Source organism: Brassica oleracea, chromosome C2 (genome assembly GCF_000695525.1).
Source record: "Brassica oleracea var. oleracea cultivar TO1000 chromosome C2, BOL, whole genome shotgun sequence".
NCBI lineage: Eukaryota > Viridiplantae > Streptophyta > Magnoliopsida > Brassicales > Brassicaceae > Brassica > Brassica oleracea.
Window position 1 is genome coordinate 6,489,357 of NC_027749.1, and position 19,031 is coordinate 6,508,387.

Below are 19,031 nucleotides of genomic sequence, written 5' to 3' on the forward strand. Positions count from 1 at the left end.
AAGTAGGGAATTTTAGGTAAATTTAGATTAAAACTAAATGAAAAACAGCAATTAAACTAAGAGGCGTTGCTTAATTAAGAGAGCGAAGAACCTGTTTCTTAGTGCCACGTGTCTGAAGTTCATAGGAGAGAGAGGAGAGGTGGTGGTTTCGGTTTCGTCTCTTCTCTTCTTTTCCTTCTTTCTCTCTTCCTTTTCTCTTCTCCGAATGGATCAAATCGATTCAATACACACAACAACAACGAATAATGGCGCTCGCGCTGTTAGCATCTCCTCCACCTCCGCTCGGGGTCCGTCGCAGTTTTGGAACAAAGTGTTCGGTCGCCGCACAGCGAGCCAAGCAGAACCTGATGGATCTCATCTCCGACCAGGACCGAGGCCTGAGAACCCAGAAAGACGCCGTGAAGCGAGACGCGATCGTGAATGCCATCGAGGCCATGTCGGTGATCGGGGGAAGCTCCGTCACCACAAGAGATTGTTCGGCATGCGCACAGGAGAGATACTGCAGGTGATCGATGTGAGGAAAGGGACGCTCAACAACGTCATCACTTTCCCGCCCGACGGGGTTTTCTTTGTACGCTCCGATATCGACATCTCTTCCCTGCAGAGAGTCAATTTCAAATTCACTAGTACCGTGTTGAGAGGAAGCAATTGGGAGATCCCACTACCACCATTTGGCCAGGGCTGGTGAGTTCTTCTTTTTCTTCTTCTTCTTAGTCTGCAGGTTGTTTTGAGACTAGAGAATTTGGTTTTGGTTGCAGGTTTGAAAATGTGTATATGGATGGTGACATCAGAGTGGCAAAAGGACATCAGAGGGGACTACTTAGTTGTTGATTGTGCTCCTTTTAACTGGAAAGAATGATCCACACAGCAACAGTCTTGTTACTTAACAATGCATCTCCTCCTTGTTGTTATCTTTGTTTTGTACATCAGCTACAAGTACACTACTCTATTTTTAATGCCAAATGTAGACATTAATGTGAGTAGGATTTGAAAAAGTATCAAAAGTTCATACATACTTTTGTAACAACACTCATGATTCTCATACAGTCAAAAGTTCATTAATGTGAGTAGGATTTGGATTTTGACCCAAACCAGCCTAACCAAACTGTAATTTTTTGGTTTCTGATCTAAATTTGGTTATGAATTTGGTTCAATTCGGTAGATTAAAAAATGATAATAAATCGGTTGTTAGTTACTTTTTATCATTTGAAGGAAAAGTTAAATCTATGTTTACAATGTTATTTTTGATTTTGTTTTATTTAATAAATAAATTTAATCTTTGTTTAAAAATTTATGTTTAAAAATAAATTTTATATTTTTTTTTATTGTTAAGAACCTTTATTAAAATTACCAATAAACCATTATAATTAAGTGTCTCTTAACAAAGTTTCTTATCTCACTTTTAAGAGTTAAAAATTCACTAAAACCCTTAAATGGATTTTACCAATAAACATGCTCTAACGCGTGTGCTCTTAAAGTTCACCCAGAGATCTCACAGGAGTTCATGGCCGTCAAAACCGATATGTCCAAAGCGTACGACCGCGTAGAGTGGAGCTACTTGAGATCCTTGCTGAGGGCTTTGGGCTTTGATAATCTGGTGGTTGGCTGGTTAATGATGTGCGTGACATCTGTGACTTATTCTGTGCTGATAAATGACCAGCCCTTTGGCAAGATTTCGCCTCAAAGAGGATTAAGACAGGGAGATCCTCTCTCGCCTTTCTTATTTGTGTTATGTACGGAAGGCCTTACACATTTGTTAAATGTTGTGGAAAGGAATGGCCTCCTCAATGGTTTGAAATTCTCAGAAGAAGGTCCATCGATTCATCACCTTCTTTTTGCCGATGACAGTCTCTTCATGTGTAAAGCTAACCAGGGTCAAGCAACGGTTCTTCACCGAGTTCTGGAGTTCTATGGAGAAGCTACTGGCCAGTGTATAAATCTGATGAAATCTTCGATTTCTTTCGGAGATAAAGTGAATGAGGAGACTAGGTTCATGGTACGTGACATTTTGGGGATTGTTAATGAAGGTGGTACAAGTAAATATTTGGGTCTTCCTGAATGTTTCTCGGGTTCTAAAGTGGAACTGCTCTCCTTTTTAAAGGATCGGACTCAAAGTCGACTGGATTTATGGTACATTAAGCATTTGTCTCAAGGAGGAAAGGAGGTTCTGTTGAAATCCACTGCATGAGCTACTTCTGTATTTGCCATGGGTTGTTTCAGACTTCCTAAGACTTTACTCTCTAAACTCTCGAGCATGATGGCAAATTTTTGGTGGGGTTCTGAACCGAACCTGAGGAAGATTCATTGGATCTCCTGGGATAAGCTCTGCCTCCCAAAAGCTTTAGGTGGAATGGGTTTCAAGGACCTAGAATGTTTTAATCAGGCTATGTTAGCCAAACAGGCTTGGAAAATTCTCAACAGACCTCAATGTCTTCTTGCGAGGTTCTTAAAAAGCATTTATTTTGATGGAGGAGAATTTCTTTCAGCTCCACTTGGGGGTAGACCTTCCTTTGCTTGGAGAAGCCTGTTGTTTGGTAGGGATCTTCTTCAAAAAGGCTTGCAACACAGAGTGGGTAATGGGCAGTGTACACGAGTTTGGCTAGACAAATGGGTGGATGATCCGGTTGTGGGCCTTAGTGCTCCATGGATTAAGAACATCACTTTTGATGCCAACTTAAGGGAAAAATCCCTCATTGATTCTGAATCGAGAAGATGGAACCAGCAGAAGCTTGGAGAGTTATTTATGCAAAGTGATGTGGAGATCATCACTCTAAATCAACCTGTGTGCCACAAAGATGATTTTCTTCACTTGGATTCATAACAAGAGTGGCCAATTCTCTGTTAAATCTGCATATTGGTTGGCTTCTATGGCAAAGTTTAAAACAAATTTTCCAGACTCCTTTGAGTTCCCTTCCTTAAATGGCTTGAAAGAAAGGGTCTGGAAAGTGCAGAAGGTTCCTAAAATCAGAGTCTTCATCTGGAAAGCAATGAGTAGTGCTCTTCCTGTTGCAGAATTGATCAATGCCAGAGGAATGAATGTTGATGTTAGGTGCCAAGCGTGTGGAGAGGAGCCGGAATCAATTAATCACACTCTCTTTGGATGCCATGTAGTTAGACAGGTATGGGCCATGTCACCAATTCCGAACCCCCCTGGAGGTTTCCATGAGTCTTCGGTGTTCTCCAACCTTGCCTTCCTTCTCAACTCAAGGAAAGGCAATAATAGTCTTTTGATATATTGGAGGAGTTGGCCTTGGATTTTGTTGAACCTTTGGAAGAGAAGAAATGAATCGCTCTTTGAAGGGAGAATGTTAACTTTGGAGGAGGTGGTTCTGAAATCAGAAGATGAGACTGAAGGATAGTTTCTTGCGCAGCAAGTAGAAAAGGACTGGGCTGTTACTGAGAAGGCAAGCAAGCCTTTGTTCCGCTCAAAGTGGGAACCGCCACCGTGCGGTTGGCTCAGGTGCAATGTTGGGGTGGACTGGTGTAAAAGGGACGGTCTTGCTGGAGGTGGCTGGGTCTTGAGGAATGAGAGAGGTGTGGTCATCCTTCACAGTCGTAGAGCATTTTCAGGTTTGCTTAATAAAGTTGAGGCAAATTTTGAAATCCTAAAATGGGCTGTGGAGAGAATGAGAAGTCATCATATCTCCAACGTGATCTTCTCGGGGGATCTTGAGGATATGTTTGGAGCAATCACAGGACCGGAAGCATGGCCATCCTTCCTGTTCTATGGTGGAGAAATCTAGAGAGAGGTAGTTGGAATAAATGGCGTTGAGTTTCAGAAGGTATCGAGAGAAGCAAATAGAGGAGCTTCTCTCATTGCGGAGAGCGTCACAAGGAAAGGGTTAACGCAGTCCTATGTGTCGAGAGGTCATCCTCAATGGCTGTTTGAATTTTTTGTAAATGAAAGTAGGTTTCTCTAACACTCCCGGGAGTTGTTGCTAGGGACAGAAGGTTTTTTTGGGAGCTTTTTATGGTAATGTTGCAAGGGACCACTGTCCATGCCTTGGTGGTTGGTCCCCTTTGTCATTTCTATTGTGCTCTGTTCTGCTTTGGGAGCTCCTCTGTAAGTTGGAACGTTTTATTTCAAAATCAATGGAATCTCTTCGACGGAAAAAAAAAAAAACTAACGCGTGTGCAACAACGACTTTATGTGCATTCAAGAACAACATCCACGTTCACGCGCAACTCTCAAAAAGTCAAAAACACGCTTTCAAGTTACAGTAATATCCTGCGAACATTTTCAAGATCCTCATCTTTGTCTCTGTAAAAACGTACGTCTACAACCGACAAGCAGAAAAAAAATGTCTAAAGGATGTCTAAGTTGTTTCAATATCATACGTTTCAGGAAAAAGCATAGTAAGAAGCAACACAAATCTGTGAAAGCTAAGGATGTGGTTGAGCCGGTAGTACTAAAACATGATGAAGAGAAGACGAACACCGTATGGACATCTGGATACATCCAACCTGAATATCTCTCCACTAATTCTGGTTTCTATGGAAAACTTGGGGAAGGTGATTCTTCTTCATCGTTGAAAAATGATTTCAACAAAGTGAAGACTTTTGATTTACGAGGAGTGACAACAACAAAGGAGAAGTAAAGGACGAGGATGTGATTTAGCTTGAGATGTAATGTCTCGTCCTTCATGTTTAAACTTTTTTTTTGCAAACACAAGATTTTGCTTTCTTATTCAATATTATATAGTCTTGTCTTGATCCACTGATCAGTGCTTTTATGTACTTGATTACATGTTTATCTATGCTTGAATTAGTAATGAAATTTTATATGTTTAAGGATGAAATACAGTATAAATAGTCTTTAGAATGTATTTACCAAAGCTTTATAAGAACTCAGAAACTTCATCCTCTGTTCCAAAATAGTTCTGGAAAATCTTTCTCTGGCTGAGAAACACTGAACCACTCTCTTTGCTTATAAGACAACAATTGTTGATCTACAAATGACTTAAATCTCGGTGCAGCACTAAAATGTCACAATTGTTTAACCGGATGTAGTCTGTAGCTTTCTTCCAAGATTGACACTCTTTGTATTACCAGTTCGTTGTGTTGTCTGATTCTTGCCAAGCAAGCTGAGCTAAAAACCTGGTAGGCCAAATTTTATCTATCGGAATTCGTTGATTCTTGCAATTAGTGGAACGACTTTCTCTATAGTACTATTATTGGGCCTATATACAAATTCTAATTGATTTGTGTGTAACTTCACATCTCTACGCAGATAGGCAGATTGGTGCCATAGTTACTAATCATCTGACTAGAAATACTTTAAGCTTTTGTTTGAAACACATATATCAGTTAAAAAAACAGTGATGTTTGGAAACATGTATAGTAGTAAGTTAGAAAAAAATAATAATGGGCGTATGCTGTTAAAAAATTAGAAATTCATTACATTATATTAAAAAATAATGGGTTTATATTACTTAATATACATATTCAAATCAAAATAATAATTTAAAATTGATTTATATCAAAAATTCAGTCAAAAATATACATATATTCAAAATTTGATTTTTACTAATATATTTTCCAGTAACCATTATAAAAATATTTTCAATATATATAAGAAAAATACAATACAAAGCCCAATTTCAAACACCAACTTAAATTATGGCGGGTTTTTATATTTCACATATTTGATGGCACGTATAAAATATTATTAATTATAAGAAAACTTATTTGATGGCACGTATAAAATATGATTAATTATATGATAACACATATTTTTGTAACTTATGATGACACATATAGGATATATAATAATGATTAGGGGTGGGCGTTCGGGTTCGTTTTCGGGTCTGTTTGGGATTTCGTATTCGGTTCAGATCTTTGAGGATTCAGTTCGGATTTGGATAACCAATTTAAATTATTTTAAAAAATTTTAAATTTATTATATGCTTTATTTTTAAAAAAAAACTATAAAAAATAGAATATATTACATATAAATTTGAATAACATATATCAGAGTACCTGACTTTACATTTGATTATTTGTATATATTTTCAAGTATTCAAACGAACTTAAAAGTATCATATATATTCTGGATGTTTTTATATATATTAAATCTAAAAATAATTAATATATATAAGTATATAAATCTATTTTGGATACCTAAAATACTTCAGTTCGGATCAGATTAGGTTTCAGTTCTTCAAATGCCAAAATTTTGAATATTTTGGATATTTAATCAATTTCGGTTCGGATTTGGTATTAATTATTCGGTTTGGGATCGGTTCGGTTCTTCGAATTCGAATTTTTTGTCCAACCTTAAATAATAACATAAAAACAATTTTTAATTTTTTAAAAATACACTTGCGTCCGATCAAAATCTAGTTTAGTACTATAGTCCATTACTGTCTCAATCAATTACGATTTGTTGTTATTCATATAGAATATGCACATGGCCCATAAAGATAATGAGACGGGCCTGGGCAGGAGAGAGACGTGACGTACACTTGGGTGGGAGACACGTCTTTTTATCGTCATTTAACATATGTTAATAAAAAAAACGGTTCATTTTAAAAAATAATAAAATATACGTGAACCTCATCTAGCTGTTCAACTTTACGAGCAATAATAATGATCTACACTCTACGGTACTATCACGACAGTGTTTCAAGCGAACCTCCTGCCTTTTATTTTTTTATTTTAGGTATTTTAACATAATAATAAATAATGTATATTTGTTAATAGTGTAACATTTTAAGATACCACAAGTATTAAATCCAGTTTACTATCCATAATTATGTTTTCAATTTAAATATTTTATTGTGTTTAGGTATCAAATTACTGTATTTTAACTTTTATTTATATTTTTATATACTTCAATAAAAAGAAATAAAATAATATATTTTGATAAATGTGAAGATTCCAAAAGTTTTTTAGACCCCTAATTCCACGAAACTTTATATTTAGATACGTGTGGATGATTAAATTCATTTAAAATCCGGTTAGATGATCAATGCTACTCGAACTCAGGGCAAAACTCCAGCTAGAACCCCTTCAAATAAATAAAATATGTATATATAATATTTATGTACTGAATAAAATTATATATATGTAACAATACAAAATTGTAAAATACATTTTTTATCTATAAATATTATTTTCATTTATTTTACTTAAATGCAACAATACAACTTGTGGTAAATTAAAATTTCTCTTTTTATCAGTTAAATATATATTATGTTTTATTTAAATGTTTTTACGATTCAAAACTGTAATAAACTATTTGATATGTTTGATATGCATTTCTTTTGAATGATCTGTTTAATCTGCATTTTTCCTGCAATGATCCGCTTGATCTCGTTTATTCCGTTTGATATACACAATCTGCACGTCTTTACTGTTTTTACCATTGGAACACTAAGATTTCAAGACTAGATTTGATGGGCCGACAGACAAATGTAGGGAAAGAGTGGTTGGAACGAGAAGTGGACGTGACTAACTTCTCTCTCCAGCGGTCTCCCCCGTTCGTGTCTTTTTTTTCAAACTAGAGAAACCTAGTTACAAACATAAAGGATCTTATTTGATTGGAAAAAAAAAATCTGATAGGACTGCCTAACATTGAAAGGGAGAATTCGCGTCACTCTTTTTCCTTTAGGATAATATTTTTTTCTACTTTGTCAAGTTGTTATTTATCAAAAATTTAAAGTGTATTATCTAGCTACTCTAATTTATTTCCCTCTACGTATGCAGACGTAGAAAATACGCAAAGGCATATAAATGTTGGATCTAGAGAGCATCTTTCCAAATAAATAAATATAATATATATATGATCACTTGAAAAAGGAATAAAGGATCATGACATGCTGGAAAGTTTCATTTAATCAAGCAAAGCGGTGAAAGAAAATATTGCGGATAAGGCGAAAAGGTTCCAACTATTTCATAAACCGGAACACTCGTAAACTTAACCGAGTTTACACCCAACATTAGCCAACCCCGACAGGAAATATTCAATAACATAAATACTCGCAATCCTCAAATATTATCACTCGTAAAAAGGAAATTCTTTAACATTCTTAGCTGAAAAAAGCTAACGCAGTCCAAAGTTATACATATCATAACGATCCCATAAATCTAAGTCTTCCACAAGCAGATCTGAATCAAACATGTCAATTTCACTGCCAGATGACGACGGAGGAGTATAAGAACCTGATGGCGATGGTTGATGATTCTCTTTAATCACATTTTGACAATCTTTATCATGACTGGTTATCCCACGGTACTGATCCATAGTTTCCTCTTTGATGCTCCCTTCTTCATGCTTAACCGATATAGATAAACCGCTCGTGTGACTTTCCTTCTCCTGATCGAGATCTTTTCCGAACCAGATCATCCGGGAATTTTCCAAATCATTAACTGATTCCCCAACGGTAGTTAAACCAGCATCTTGGTTATGGACCTTATGGTTGATATTGCAAGTGTGGTGGCCAAAGTACGTTGTTCGGTAAACGGGGGGATTGTCTTTAATCTTCTGTTCGTGCTTTCTTGCTCCACAGGCATGGTCTATGTTGTAAGAACATCTATAGTAGCTCCTGTATTAACATTAATGCATACAACAATTAGTATCAGAGATCTGAATGAAAGTTGATTACAATAAACAAATATGATTAGACTATTTCTGATATTACCTTTGGTGTTTAGATTGTTTAATAGTCTTTTGGCCATATTTCCTCCAAAGAAACCCATCGTAGTAGTTCGGATCCGGTGAATCGTGCCTCCAATTCTCACTTGAATTTGTATTATTATTCTTTCTGAAAATACGGTGGTATCAAAAAATTAGCATACAAATTATCAAATATCACATCTCTTAGCTAATTTACACCCTAAACTATATGATGACATTGAGTTTATAATAAAAAGTTATTTTTAACAAAAAAAAAAAACCATAGTTTTATTTGAACAAAAGTTTTGTAAGCAAGGAAACATGAGGGTTAGATGTTAACTATTAATACCTTTTCTTGGAGTGGCTTCTCTGGGGAAGAGAAGGAGAAGGAGAAGAAGAAGAAGAAGAAGAAGAATCCCTTGAAGATAAATCAGAAAATAAATTATCCTCCGATTTTGGTTTATCAGAAAAGATTGAGATGGCACTGGAAAAACAATGGACAATCGATTTAGCAAGATCATAGTTTGAAACCGATCTTCCGCCAGCAATTGGATGGTCAAGCTGAAGCTTCAACCGCTTGGCACAGCTTTGGCCATAAAGGATAGCTTGTACCGCCTTTTCATGGGAGGTATTCATAGAGTTGAGTGTGTTTGTTTTAGCCATTTTCTTTCTCTCAAGTCTCTTCTCTATGCTATAAATTCTGAATGGATAGGAAGATCATATATAGGGTAAATGCCAAGTGGTGCTCACATATGACCAGATAAGGGAAAGGGACATAAACTATTGATTAGAAAGTAAGAGCATAATTATTGGGGTTCTTAGAGTGAGGTTCTTAACGGAATATAAGAACCCGTCTCTTAACTTTTAACTAAAAAAGTTAAGAACCGGTTCTTAAAACTCTTATTTAAGAACCGGTTCTTAATTTTTTTAGATAAAAATTAAGAGACGGATTTTTATATTTCGCTAAGAACCCTCCAATAATCATGCTCTTAGAGCACGATTAATATAGGGTTCTTAGGGTGAGGTTCTTAACGGAGTATAAAAAACTGTTTCTTAACTTTTAACTAAAAAAACTAAGAAATCAACTCTTAAATAAGATATTTAAGACGGATTTTCTTATATTCCGCTAAGAACTATATCCTAAGAACTTTCCATTAATCACGGTCTTAGTAAATTTTATTTAATATACGGTTTTTAAGTTTTTTAGTTAAAGTGAAGAGACGGTTTCTTATATTACACTAATAACTATATCCTAAAAACTCCCTATTAATCATGTTCTTAGGAAAATACAGCATGTTATAGTTTAATCATATTTGCAGTAGAACTAAATTGACTTTACCAATTATAGACCAAGTTTTGTATTCCTCGTCCAGCCAGTTTTTAAAAAAAATCCAGCCATGTACATACAGTAAGGTATATTTTAATGTAAATATAAATATAAATATAAAAGTAAGATTTATGTTTTTTTTTAACAATCACCAATTGTGAGAGTAAAGGAAAATTAGGCGTTGACTTTAGCAAATGATCTGTCATGTAATTGAAAACAAAATTTTGTTTTAAATAATTTTTCATTTTTATTACACTAATCTTCTTTTTTTTTTTGTAACAAATATTTACATGAATAAGATTCATATTGACTTTGAAAACCAAATCGGTAACTTTCCATTAGGTATTACACTAGTTTTATTAGTAGTCTACTAGAGGTTTTACTTTTTAATGGTTAGTCGTGTGTGAAAGACAGAACAGGAGGCAAGTAAGTGGCTGTTTCCGTCCGACTTCGACGTTAGCAACACATGACGTAGTAGGCGCTGACTTCAGCACAAAGACGTCAGAAACAACAACAACAACAACTAGTCGGCGTGGAATTCCCTGGTTAGCTAGCTAATGATATTATCCAGAAGCTAATGATATTATCCAGAAACTAATACAGTATCTTTCAAAAGAAATTAGGTATTAAGAGCATGGGCAGCGGTGAACCGCTTATTGGAATTCAAGAAACTAATTTTTTATTATTATTTTTTTTTCGTTTGATTTGAAAAAAAACAAATTAAATAAAGTGACCAATAGCAAGCCGCCACGTGGCGTGAGGCCCGCTGAACAGTCACGATCCGGGTTCACTCGGGAGAGGCGGGACGAACCGAAATCTTCATTTATGCTTATTTTAATATATTTTTTTTCGTAAAACGTGCAACCTCTTCCCCTTGAACTTCTGATGCGCATGCTCCAAGACTTCTAGTAAATGGTAAACCTTAAAAAACTTTTAATAGTTTTATTTAAATTTACTTTAACGGACATATAATCTTTTAAGAATATTTTAATTAAGTAAATACCTTCAAACAACAAACCCTCCAAATTGTACGATCAGATTATGTTAAACTGGTGTCATTCAAAATTTTACAACGCTAACTCCATATATTTTCACTCTAGTTAACCGACCACAATTATACAATTTTCGAAAATTGTTATCAGTTACAGGTCATTAAGTACTAATTCATGAAAGTGTTTAGAATGGTAAGAACGAAGTATTTGTAAAATTTCTTACCAGATATATATAATAATATTATTTAATATTATAATCAAAATTCAAAGCAAAAAGTTAGATCAACCAAAGAAAAACCAGTATTAAGTAAGTTTGTGGCCGACAAATAAAAAATGTAAGTTTCTTACGTTTCTAATAAAAGAAATATTTTTTTGATTTACCTTGATTTTATATTTTATTAATTCAATTATAAATTGTTTTAAAAAATTCTTAAATTTATCTTTTAGTATCAATTAATGATAAGTCCAATTTCTTACAATAAAATTTATTTAAATGCTTAGGCTTCTTGAGCTATTCATGAAGAATTTTAAATTCTTTTTCGGGCGGATAATGTTTAGTTATTTTTATCCATTAGAAAATTTTATATATATTTCGTTCGTCTGTGACTTCGATCGGATCTGTGAAACTCATTGCTCACATGTATTTAATGCTTGTTCTGAGCAGTTTGCTGATTGGATCTTGATTGATGTTTATATATTTATTACTACTACTATTATTATAATAACTAGAGGATTTTCCGGGCTACACCCGGGCTATGACTATTATATATATCAAATATAAAATATAAATTATATATCAAATATGCAATAACTATCAATTTTTTTATCTTTTTAATATCCAATAATAAAGAGTTAACTAAACTAGTTATGATCTTAATAGTCTTTTATTTTACATGTTTGTGTTCTCATAAAAATAAATTGTTAAACACAACAGACTAAACTGGTTTTCTTTTCCAGTCACTGAATTTCTATTTTATTACTAACAATCTAGTTTTTAAGTATGGTGTTTTAGAATCTATACATAATCTTAGAATTATTTGAAATAATAGTCATGTCATGAAAGTTAGCATCTACAGCTTTTTTCGGCAACCATCTACAACAAACTCATATACTTAAAACCAAATGGTATACGAACCAATTAACATTATTGTATCTTTATATCTCCTCACTTCTTTTTCTTTTCTTTTTCTTTTTAAAATTATTTCTTTTTTGCAAGCTATAACAATGTCCATAAAATACTAAAAATATTACGTTCCATTGTAGAAATCTATGTTACCCAGAAAGAGCATTCATAGGATTAAAAAGTTCATAGTTTACAAATATGTTCTCAACGAACAAATACATCAGTACGATATGTAGATGTAAGATCAAGCATCAATATATTAATGCAATACTACACAAAACAGAAAGTTTGTAAATTATTTTAAGAAAGATGTAACATCGTAAGATGTTATTATGAATTTAAAGAGTTAAAGAACTTAGGCCAAAAAAAATTTTTTTAAAGAGTTAAAAAAGTTTGTGTTAAAAAAAAATGTTCAAAATGAGTCAAAAATGAAACATATCAAGCCTTTTAGTTTCTTTCAAGATGATTGTTTAAGTGACATGTCATATGTGTACATGAGATATTAATATGTAGGCAACCCATGTTTTAGAAAAAAAATATATCGACTATCATATGTGGCATATTTCAGAGTGCAAAAATACAATTTCTTTTATAAAATAGTGATTATTGTTAGTCTTCGATCATTATATATGACCTCTAATACTTTGCCATTTGAAGCCATTATTTCCATAGTGATAATCTTCAATGGTCATATCCATCTCGGCTTGAGTATTCATCAAGAATGGACTCTACTGAAGCACTTGTTTACCAATAAGTTCTCCAGCTATTATAACAAACCTCAATTTCTTCGAAATGACTTGTTCCATGCACATGCTAAGACCACCGTATCCCTGGTCCGAACACAACAATGTGTGCTAAAACAGGACGAGCTTTTAGAAGAGCCAAAAACAGCGATATTCATATAGCTGAAGGATTGACTCGCCTGGATCTCCCTTAGAAACTTGACACACTTCATGAGTGTCAGACTCAAGTTCTCAAGGACATCTGAGACTATGAGTGTTGTCCACATCCAAAATCTGCAACTTGTTATGGACAAATCAACCAATCAGCAAAGCACGAACAAACTAACAATTCAGATTGAGCTAAATCATCTTACACAAATAATTTCTCAAATTCAGCAGAAGAACAAATCGCTAAAAAGGTTACAAAACTTTCGAAAGGGAAAACAATTGAAAGTAAGATGCACAGACAATCATAAGAAGAAAGTCCATTGCTCTGTATCATCTTAGTCAAGTCAATTCAAAAATAAATACTTATACACTGAAAAACAAAACAAATTCAAGTAAACCCACCATCCCAGCTGATGATGGCAACAAATTAAAGAGAAACCAACAAAAACAGATGTCGTATTATAGTTTTATAATATAAACAGAGAGTAAAGCGTTTAATCACATAGTACCTTCTTTATGCACTTCTTTCTTTGATCTTCCACCTCGTCATCAACCCAAAATTAACCTTGTCCTTCAAATCATCATCATCATCATCACCCGTTAACTGCTCAACAGTTTTGTTAGTTAACTATGACACATCATGCGAGATGAATTTTTCTTTAATGGCTGATCTGCATATTCAACATTGGATCATCACGAACTGAATTACAAAACAAAAAAAAAAATTGAAGAAGATATATAAAGGTGCGCACACCTTTATGTCGTAGTTGTGATCAGATTGGAGTTCATCAGCCTGTAGAAAAAATAATAATCTGGTTAACTTCAAAAGCTCCCAAGACTAAATAAATAAAATCTAATGTTGTGATGAATTCTTGGTCCTGAATCTCACCCTCTGTTTATGTAGTTAGGTTGAGGGAGAAGATGAAGAGGGTTCAATATGTTACCGCTCCTAAACTACTGGGACTTGACGGAGAAGTGATTTGTAAATTACCTGCACCAGAGGAACGATGGCTTAAAGGAGATCAGACGCCGTGAAGATTTGGCCTTTTGGGAAGTTATGGTGGGCTGTGAGGATTCTATCTATCTTGAAGCCCCCGTTAGAGGTGTCGATATGGTGTCGCCAAAAAACAAAGAAACTGGAGACCTGAAGCTGAATTTATTCAATCTCATCGCCATCGCCTGATGTGGTTGTATGGAGCTTGCGGAATGTGTGTTTGAGCAATAAAACGGAGGAGAGATCTATATAAAGAGATAAACAGAAGGAGCTAGAACGATAACAGAAGGAGTTTAATGAGTAGGAGTGGTGGAGCCCGAATTAACTACATGGAAATGAAGAGTTACATCAATGCTTTACTTTGAGGACTGGGACGATGAATATGAAGCCGAGGAGACGCAATGAAGGTGAAGCTGATGATCCCTAATTGCGGCCAATTTGGTGTGAAAAATAGATGGGCCTGACTTTAAAGTGGTCCAGAACCAGCATAACACCAGATGATCTGTGCCAAAGCTAATGTCGCTGACCCATTCTCTTAATGACATGGCAGATTAAAGTCTTTTGATTGGTCGATTTAATTGAGGACGTGGACAGTCTCCCTACTCCTCATATATCCCTTTTAGTATAGGATAGATTGTTATTGGAAATTTCCATGGTATACTTTAGTAGTACTGAAGTAAAATCAGCCGATTAATCGCAACAGTCGACCGAATAATCAGACAATTAACCGATTAATCGGCTTTATACCGATTTTTTAGCCGCCTAAACCCGATCAATTTTGAACTATTGGGCTACTATTGGGCTTATTTTTAAAACCCAGTTGCAAGCTATGAAGATAAACTCTGAGCGACTACTTATAAGCGTCCTAATCAGATTCCTTTCTTATGCTTTACCGAAGTGGGACTTTAGAGCACCATTACTGCAGGTTCCAAAAGGGTTTTTAAAAGTTTGGGTCCCACAAAAGTTGCAAAAACCGGTTGCAAAAAGCTTGAATGAAGAAACGATCGTGGTGGGTTTTGTGAACTGTTCGCGGACCCCACCGACACGTGGCGGCCCGCGATTGGTTCATTTTTTAATTTTTTTTTTTTTTTAAATCAGCCAAAACAAAAAAAAAAAAAACAAAAAAAATTTAGAAACCCAAAAAGGGGTTTCACCGATAATGATGCTCTTACTTCATGTGTGTTTTAAAACTTTTTTCTGTTTAAACTAAAAAATGGCATTCTCCAAGTTCGAACTCGGAACCTATATACCATAGTCATCACCAAACACCAATACACCACGACATAATTTGTTGTTTATGCATATATGATCATTTATATAAACATACCTTTAATAGAAAATAAAATATGACATTCACCTATGCTAACATTAACTTTTGTTAAACTAATAAATATAAATTTCAATAATAACATACAAAAAACAATTACATTCTAATATATTTATATTATATATTTAATTTAAATGTTATAATAAATAAAATAATAATTAAAACTAATCTCCACGTATACTCTGATTAACTCTGATTTTTTGGTAACTCGCTAGGTCTGGAGTTGCCGCCCGACTAGCGCCTAGCGAGTTTTGAACATGGGGTAAAATAGAGGTCACAACGCACTGGGTCAAGTCATATAATTTTACGTTCGGAAAGTTTGACACTACCAATGTGAAATGTGGATACGACTTCTAGGCCTGGGACTTTTATCCGAGATCCGGATTCGATCCGAGATTCGATCCGGATCCGATCCGAAAATCCGGATATCCGGAGGGGCCGAATCCGGATCCGGATATCTTGATTTTTTTAGTCCGGATATCCGGATCCGTAAGTTTTATAAAAATCTATTTCAAAAATAGTAATATCTATATATAAAAATTAATTTTATTTCATGTATTTTCATTTTTATAATAGTATATATATATTTCATGTAAATTTTGTAATATTATACATAGAAATAATTAAAAACATTATATATATTTTTATTTTTAAATTATTTTTAATATTTTTTTATATATAAATATTTTTTTTTATTTTTTTAAGGATCCAAATCCGGATCCGGATATCCGCCGGATATTACAATTTTTAGAAGGATATCCGACACCCGGATATCCGAGAACTCCGGATCCGGATAAGGATAGTAAAATTATGGATGCAGCGGATAAGGATCCGGATCTGGATATCTTAAAATTGCCCGGATACCCGATCCGTCCCAGGCCTAACGACTTCATTGACAATTATGGCGGAGACATTTTGATAAATAATATTATTAGCTTAATTATATTAAACCAAGTAGGTGGAACGTAGCTTCTATTTCGTCATTTAACTTCACGTCATCTTCAACAATACATTTCCCTAATTTCATAATACTTAAATCAAACCTTTTTCTTTACTTTTAAATTCAAGATATTGGATGCGCGCTGAAAGCTTGAATCTCTGACGTCCTTGAATCTCCTGATTATTCCTATTAAGAGAACAGTCAAAACATTAATCCTGCTGGCTCGCAATCTTGAATCGACCTAGCCATTTTCTGGATGGCCTAATCGTATTACCAGCTAAAATGGATAATAAAGACTATTTCATATATAACCAATCCAGTTAAGTTGTACCATTATTCCGAGTAAGACCATCTCCAATGTAAAACTCCATTTTTTTTTCCAAAATAGAGTAAAAGTGAAAATGGAGTAAAATTGCTTCAACTCTATTCCATTTTCCATTTCATAATGGAGTGATGAATAAACAAAAAATAGATTACTCCATTTATGGAGTAAATTTCATTATGGAGTGAGATATGAAGTTGAGTTGAAGCATTTTTTATTCCATATTCACTTTTACTCCATTTTAGAAGAAAAAATGGAGTGGTGATGGAGATACCCTAACACATATCTCTACACGAAAAGCCAGGCTTTTTAACGACATTTAGAGAAAGATATACAATAGTAGGCACAAGTTTGAGACATATAAAAAGTAGAGTTTTTTTTTTTTTGAATAAATGTTAAATTTATTCATGCAAAAACATATTTACATCATGTGCAGCTGTTTTATGAATCAAAGAATCAAATTATGAGACTAAGAAACAAAAAATCCTAGGATTAAGGACCCACTCTAGATCCAAACCATGTAGCAAGCTCTCCCTCCATTTTTCCTCTACCTTGGAGTGAAAGTAACCAAAGTCTAACAGTTTTGTCCACAAACTTTGTTAGATACTGAGTTTCTCTTTCTTGTTCACCATGGCGTCGAGCATTGCGCTCTCTCCATATTGAGTGTACAACTGCTTGGAACACATACCGGACTAGGAAGTTATTTATGGGGGTAAGACCAGGGTTGGTGATGGTCGCAATGATCTGACTCCAGTCTATGGTGAAACGATCTTGCAGCAAACCCTCTGCAAGCGCCTTTCAAATCTGCTTAGTGTACCTGCAGCCGAAGAAGAGATGATCACATGTTTCTTCATCTTCATTACATAGAATGCAGGTCGCATCAATCCCAACATTCCATAAACGCATTTTGTCTCCCGTTTGCAGTCTGTTACGCATAACAATCCACACAAAGAAGGAGTACTTTGGAGTCGAGTGGGCAAACCAGATGCCTTTGCTCCAGTTGCAAGCTTGATGGCTATTGCGAATCTGTTCCCAAGTTCTTTTAGATGAAAATCTATTTACAAATCTACCTTCCTCTTGCTTCCATAGAGCAGTATCATTACCCTGATGGTCAGCCAAGCGAAGAAACTCTATCTCATTCTCCACCTCATTTAAGATACTAACTCTGTGTCTTCTACTTCTTTGCTGCCTCCCAAGAACATCTGACACCAAGGCATTATCAGCAATGCCTAAATCAATCAGACCACATTCACCCAGAGCAACTTTGAGGTAACCATGCTTGGACCAGACATCATACCAGAATGAAGTATGCTTCTCATTCCCTACTTCCATCTGAAGAAACTATTTTGCAAGCTCTTGGTACTTTAGGAGCTTTCTACAAGCCCAGGAGCCAGAGGTTATAGTGTTATTAACTGACCAGAAGGACTCCTTTCTGATGAGATAGCAGTGAATCCATCTGACCCATAGTGAAGCTTCTTTAGAGGAGATTCGCCATATTAGCTTCAAGCAGAAGACTGTGTTCACTTCTTTCAGCGGTTTTGAATACTCAATTGCTCATCAATGAATGTCTTGATCTGATATATGAAACTAGAAACTAGATGATTTGAGAGTAGATAAGCTTGTTAGGATTCATCTTGAAGTTTGTTTTGACAGGAACTATCGTTGTGCTTCAATTGATCTTGAATCCGACTTTATGATGCTTGAGAATTCTAGACCTCTTCTTGAACTAGCTGATTTAGGAGATGAACTTGATGTTGATAGGCTATTGTTTGAGATAGAAAACCCCCTTGTCAAAAACTTTCATGAGAATGTGAACATTGTGTTTTATTTGATTGATGGAGATAGAGTTGACTACTTTGTTAAAACTTCGTTTGAGCCTGTAGTTGAATTTGTGTCTCCACCAAATGCTTTTGATTCTTATGATCATCTGAACCTCAAGGAGCATTTCATAATTCATGTAACATCCTTAGTAAAGCTCTTTGAGGAAAAATCTGTCTATTTTCTATGGACAGTAGTGTGCTCCTTTGCATACTTGGTTCTTGTAGGAGAATGACCAAAGGTGCATTAGCCCAACCTTTTGATACTTATGATTAACAAGCACACAAAGTCAACCTAGAGACTTAAAACAAGTTCACTTGGGGGAAAGCCTAATGTTTATCCATTGTATATATTTCTTTATCTTTCTTTCTTTTAGGTTATTTAATAAATATGGTTGAGGTCTTTCAGGTTGAGTCTAGAGCCAATAAGACAGGAAAGGCGGCCAAGCATTGCTACTCTAAACACCTATTATCACACCTCAGTCTCCATTTGAGGTACTACTCCAACCTTTCATTGTAGATACCATTTTCTTTTCTCATATTTTCGGTATCTCCTTTTCTCTTAATCACACAGAGACTATGTGACTTAAGTTTGGGGGAGGTACCAAGCATTTGATCATGTTTGCTTTGATTATTTGGAGTCTTATGCATTGCATTGTACATACATATATACATAGAAAAA

General features: G+C 34.8%; 4 protein-coding genes and 1 pseudogene across 4 annotated transcripts; 3 read left to right on the plus strand and 2 right to left on the minus strand.

The window, feature by feature from the left end:
- Nucleotides 1-205: 205 nt before the first annotated feature.
- On the plus strand, nt 206-859 carry LOC106323298 (annotated as a pseudogene).
- A 1,347-nt stretch (nt 860-2,206) lies between these two features.
- On the plus strand, nt 2,207-3,743 carry LOC106323299. Its single transcript, XM_013761445.1, has 3 exons — nt 2,207-2,782; nt 2,877-3,119; nt 3,372-3,743. The coding sequence occupies exons 1-3, from the start codon at nt 2,207-2,209 to the stop codon at nt 3,741-3,743; spliced, it is 1,191 nt and encodes a 396-aa protein (XP_013616899.1).
- Nucleotides 3,744-4,136: 393 nt separating this feature from the next.
- LOC106326197 lies at nt 4,137-4,786 on the plus strand. Its single transcript, XM_013764216.1, has one exon. The coding sequence runs from the start codon at nt 4,149-4,151 to the stop codon at nt 4,596-4,598; it is 450 nt and encodes a 149-aa protein (XP_013619670.1). The 5' UTR covers nt 4,137-4,148; the 3' UTR covers nt 4,599-4,786.
- A 3,169-nt stretch (nt 4,787-7,955) lies between these two features.
- Nucleotides 7,956-9,297, minus strand: LOC106325079 (probable WRKY transcription factor 38). Its single transcript, XM_013763104.1, has 3 exons — nt 8,967-9,297; nt 8,643-8,765; nt 7,956-8,546 (listed from the first exon to the last, which is right to left on the minus strand). Exons 1-3 carry the CDS (start codon nt 9,278-9,280, stop codon nt 8,045-8,047), a joined length of 939 nt encoding a protein of 312 aa, XP_013618558.1. The 5' UTR covers nt 9,281-9,297; the 3' UTR covers nt 7,956-8,044.
- A 3,490-nt stretch (nt 9,298-12,787) lies between these two features.
- On the minus strand, nt 12,788-17,864 carry LOC106323300. Its single transcript, XM_013761447.1, has 3 exons — nt 17,350-17,864; nt 12,982-13,075; nt 12,788-12,889 (listed from the first exon to the last, which is right to left on the minus strand). Exons 1-3 carry the CDS (start codon nt 17,862-17,864, stop codon nt 12,788-12,790), a joined length of 711 nt encoding a protein of 236 aa, XP_013616901.1.
- Between the last annotated feature and the right edge of the window lie 1,167 nt (nt 17,865-19,031).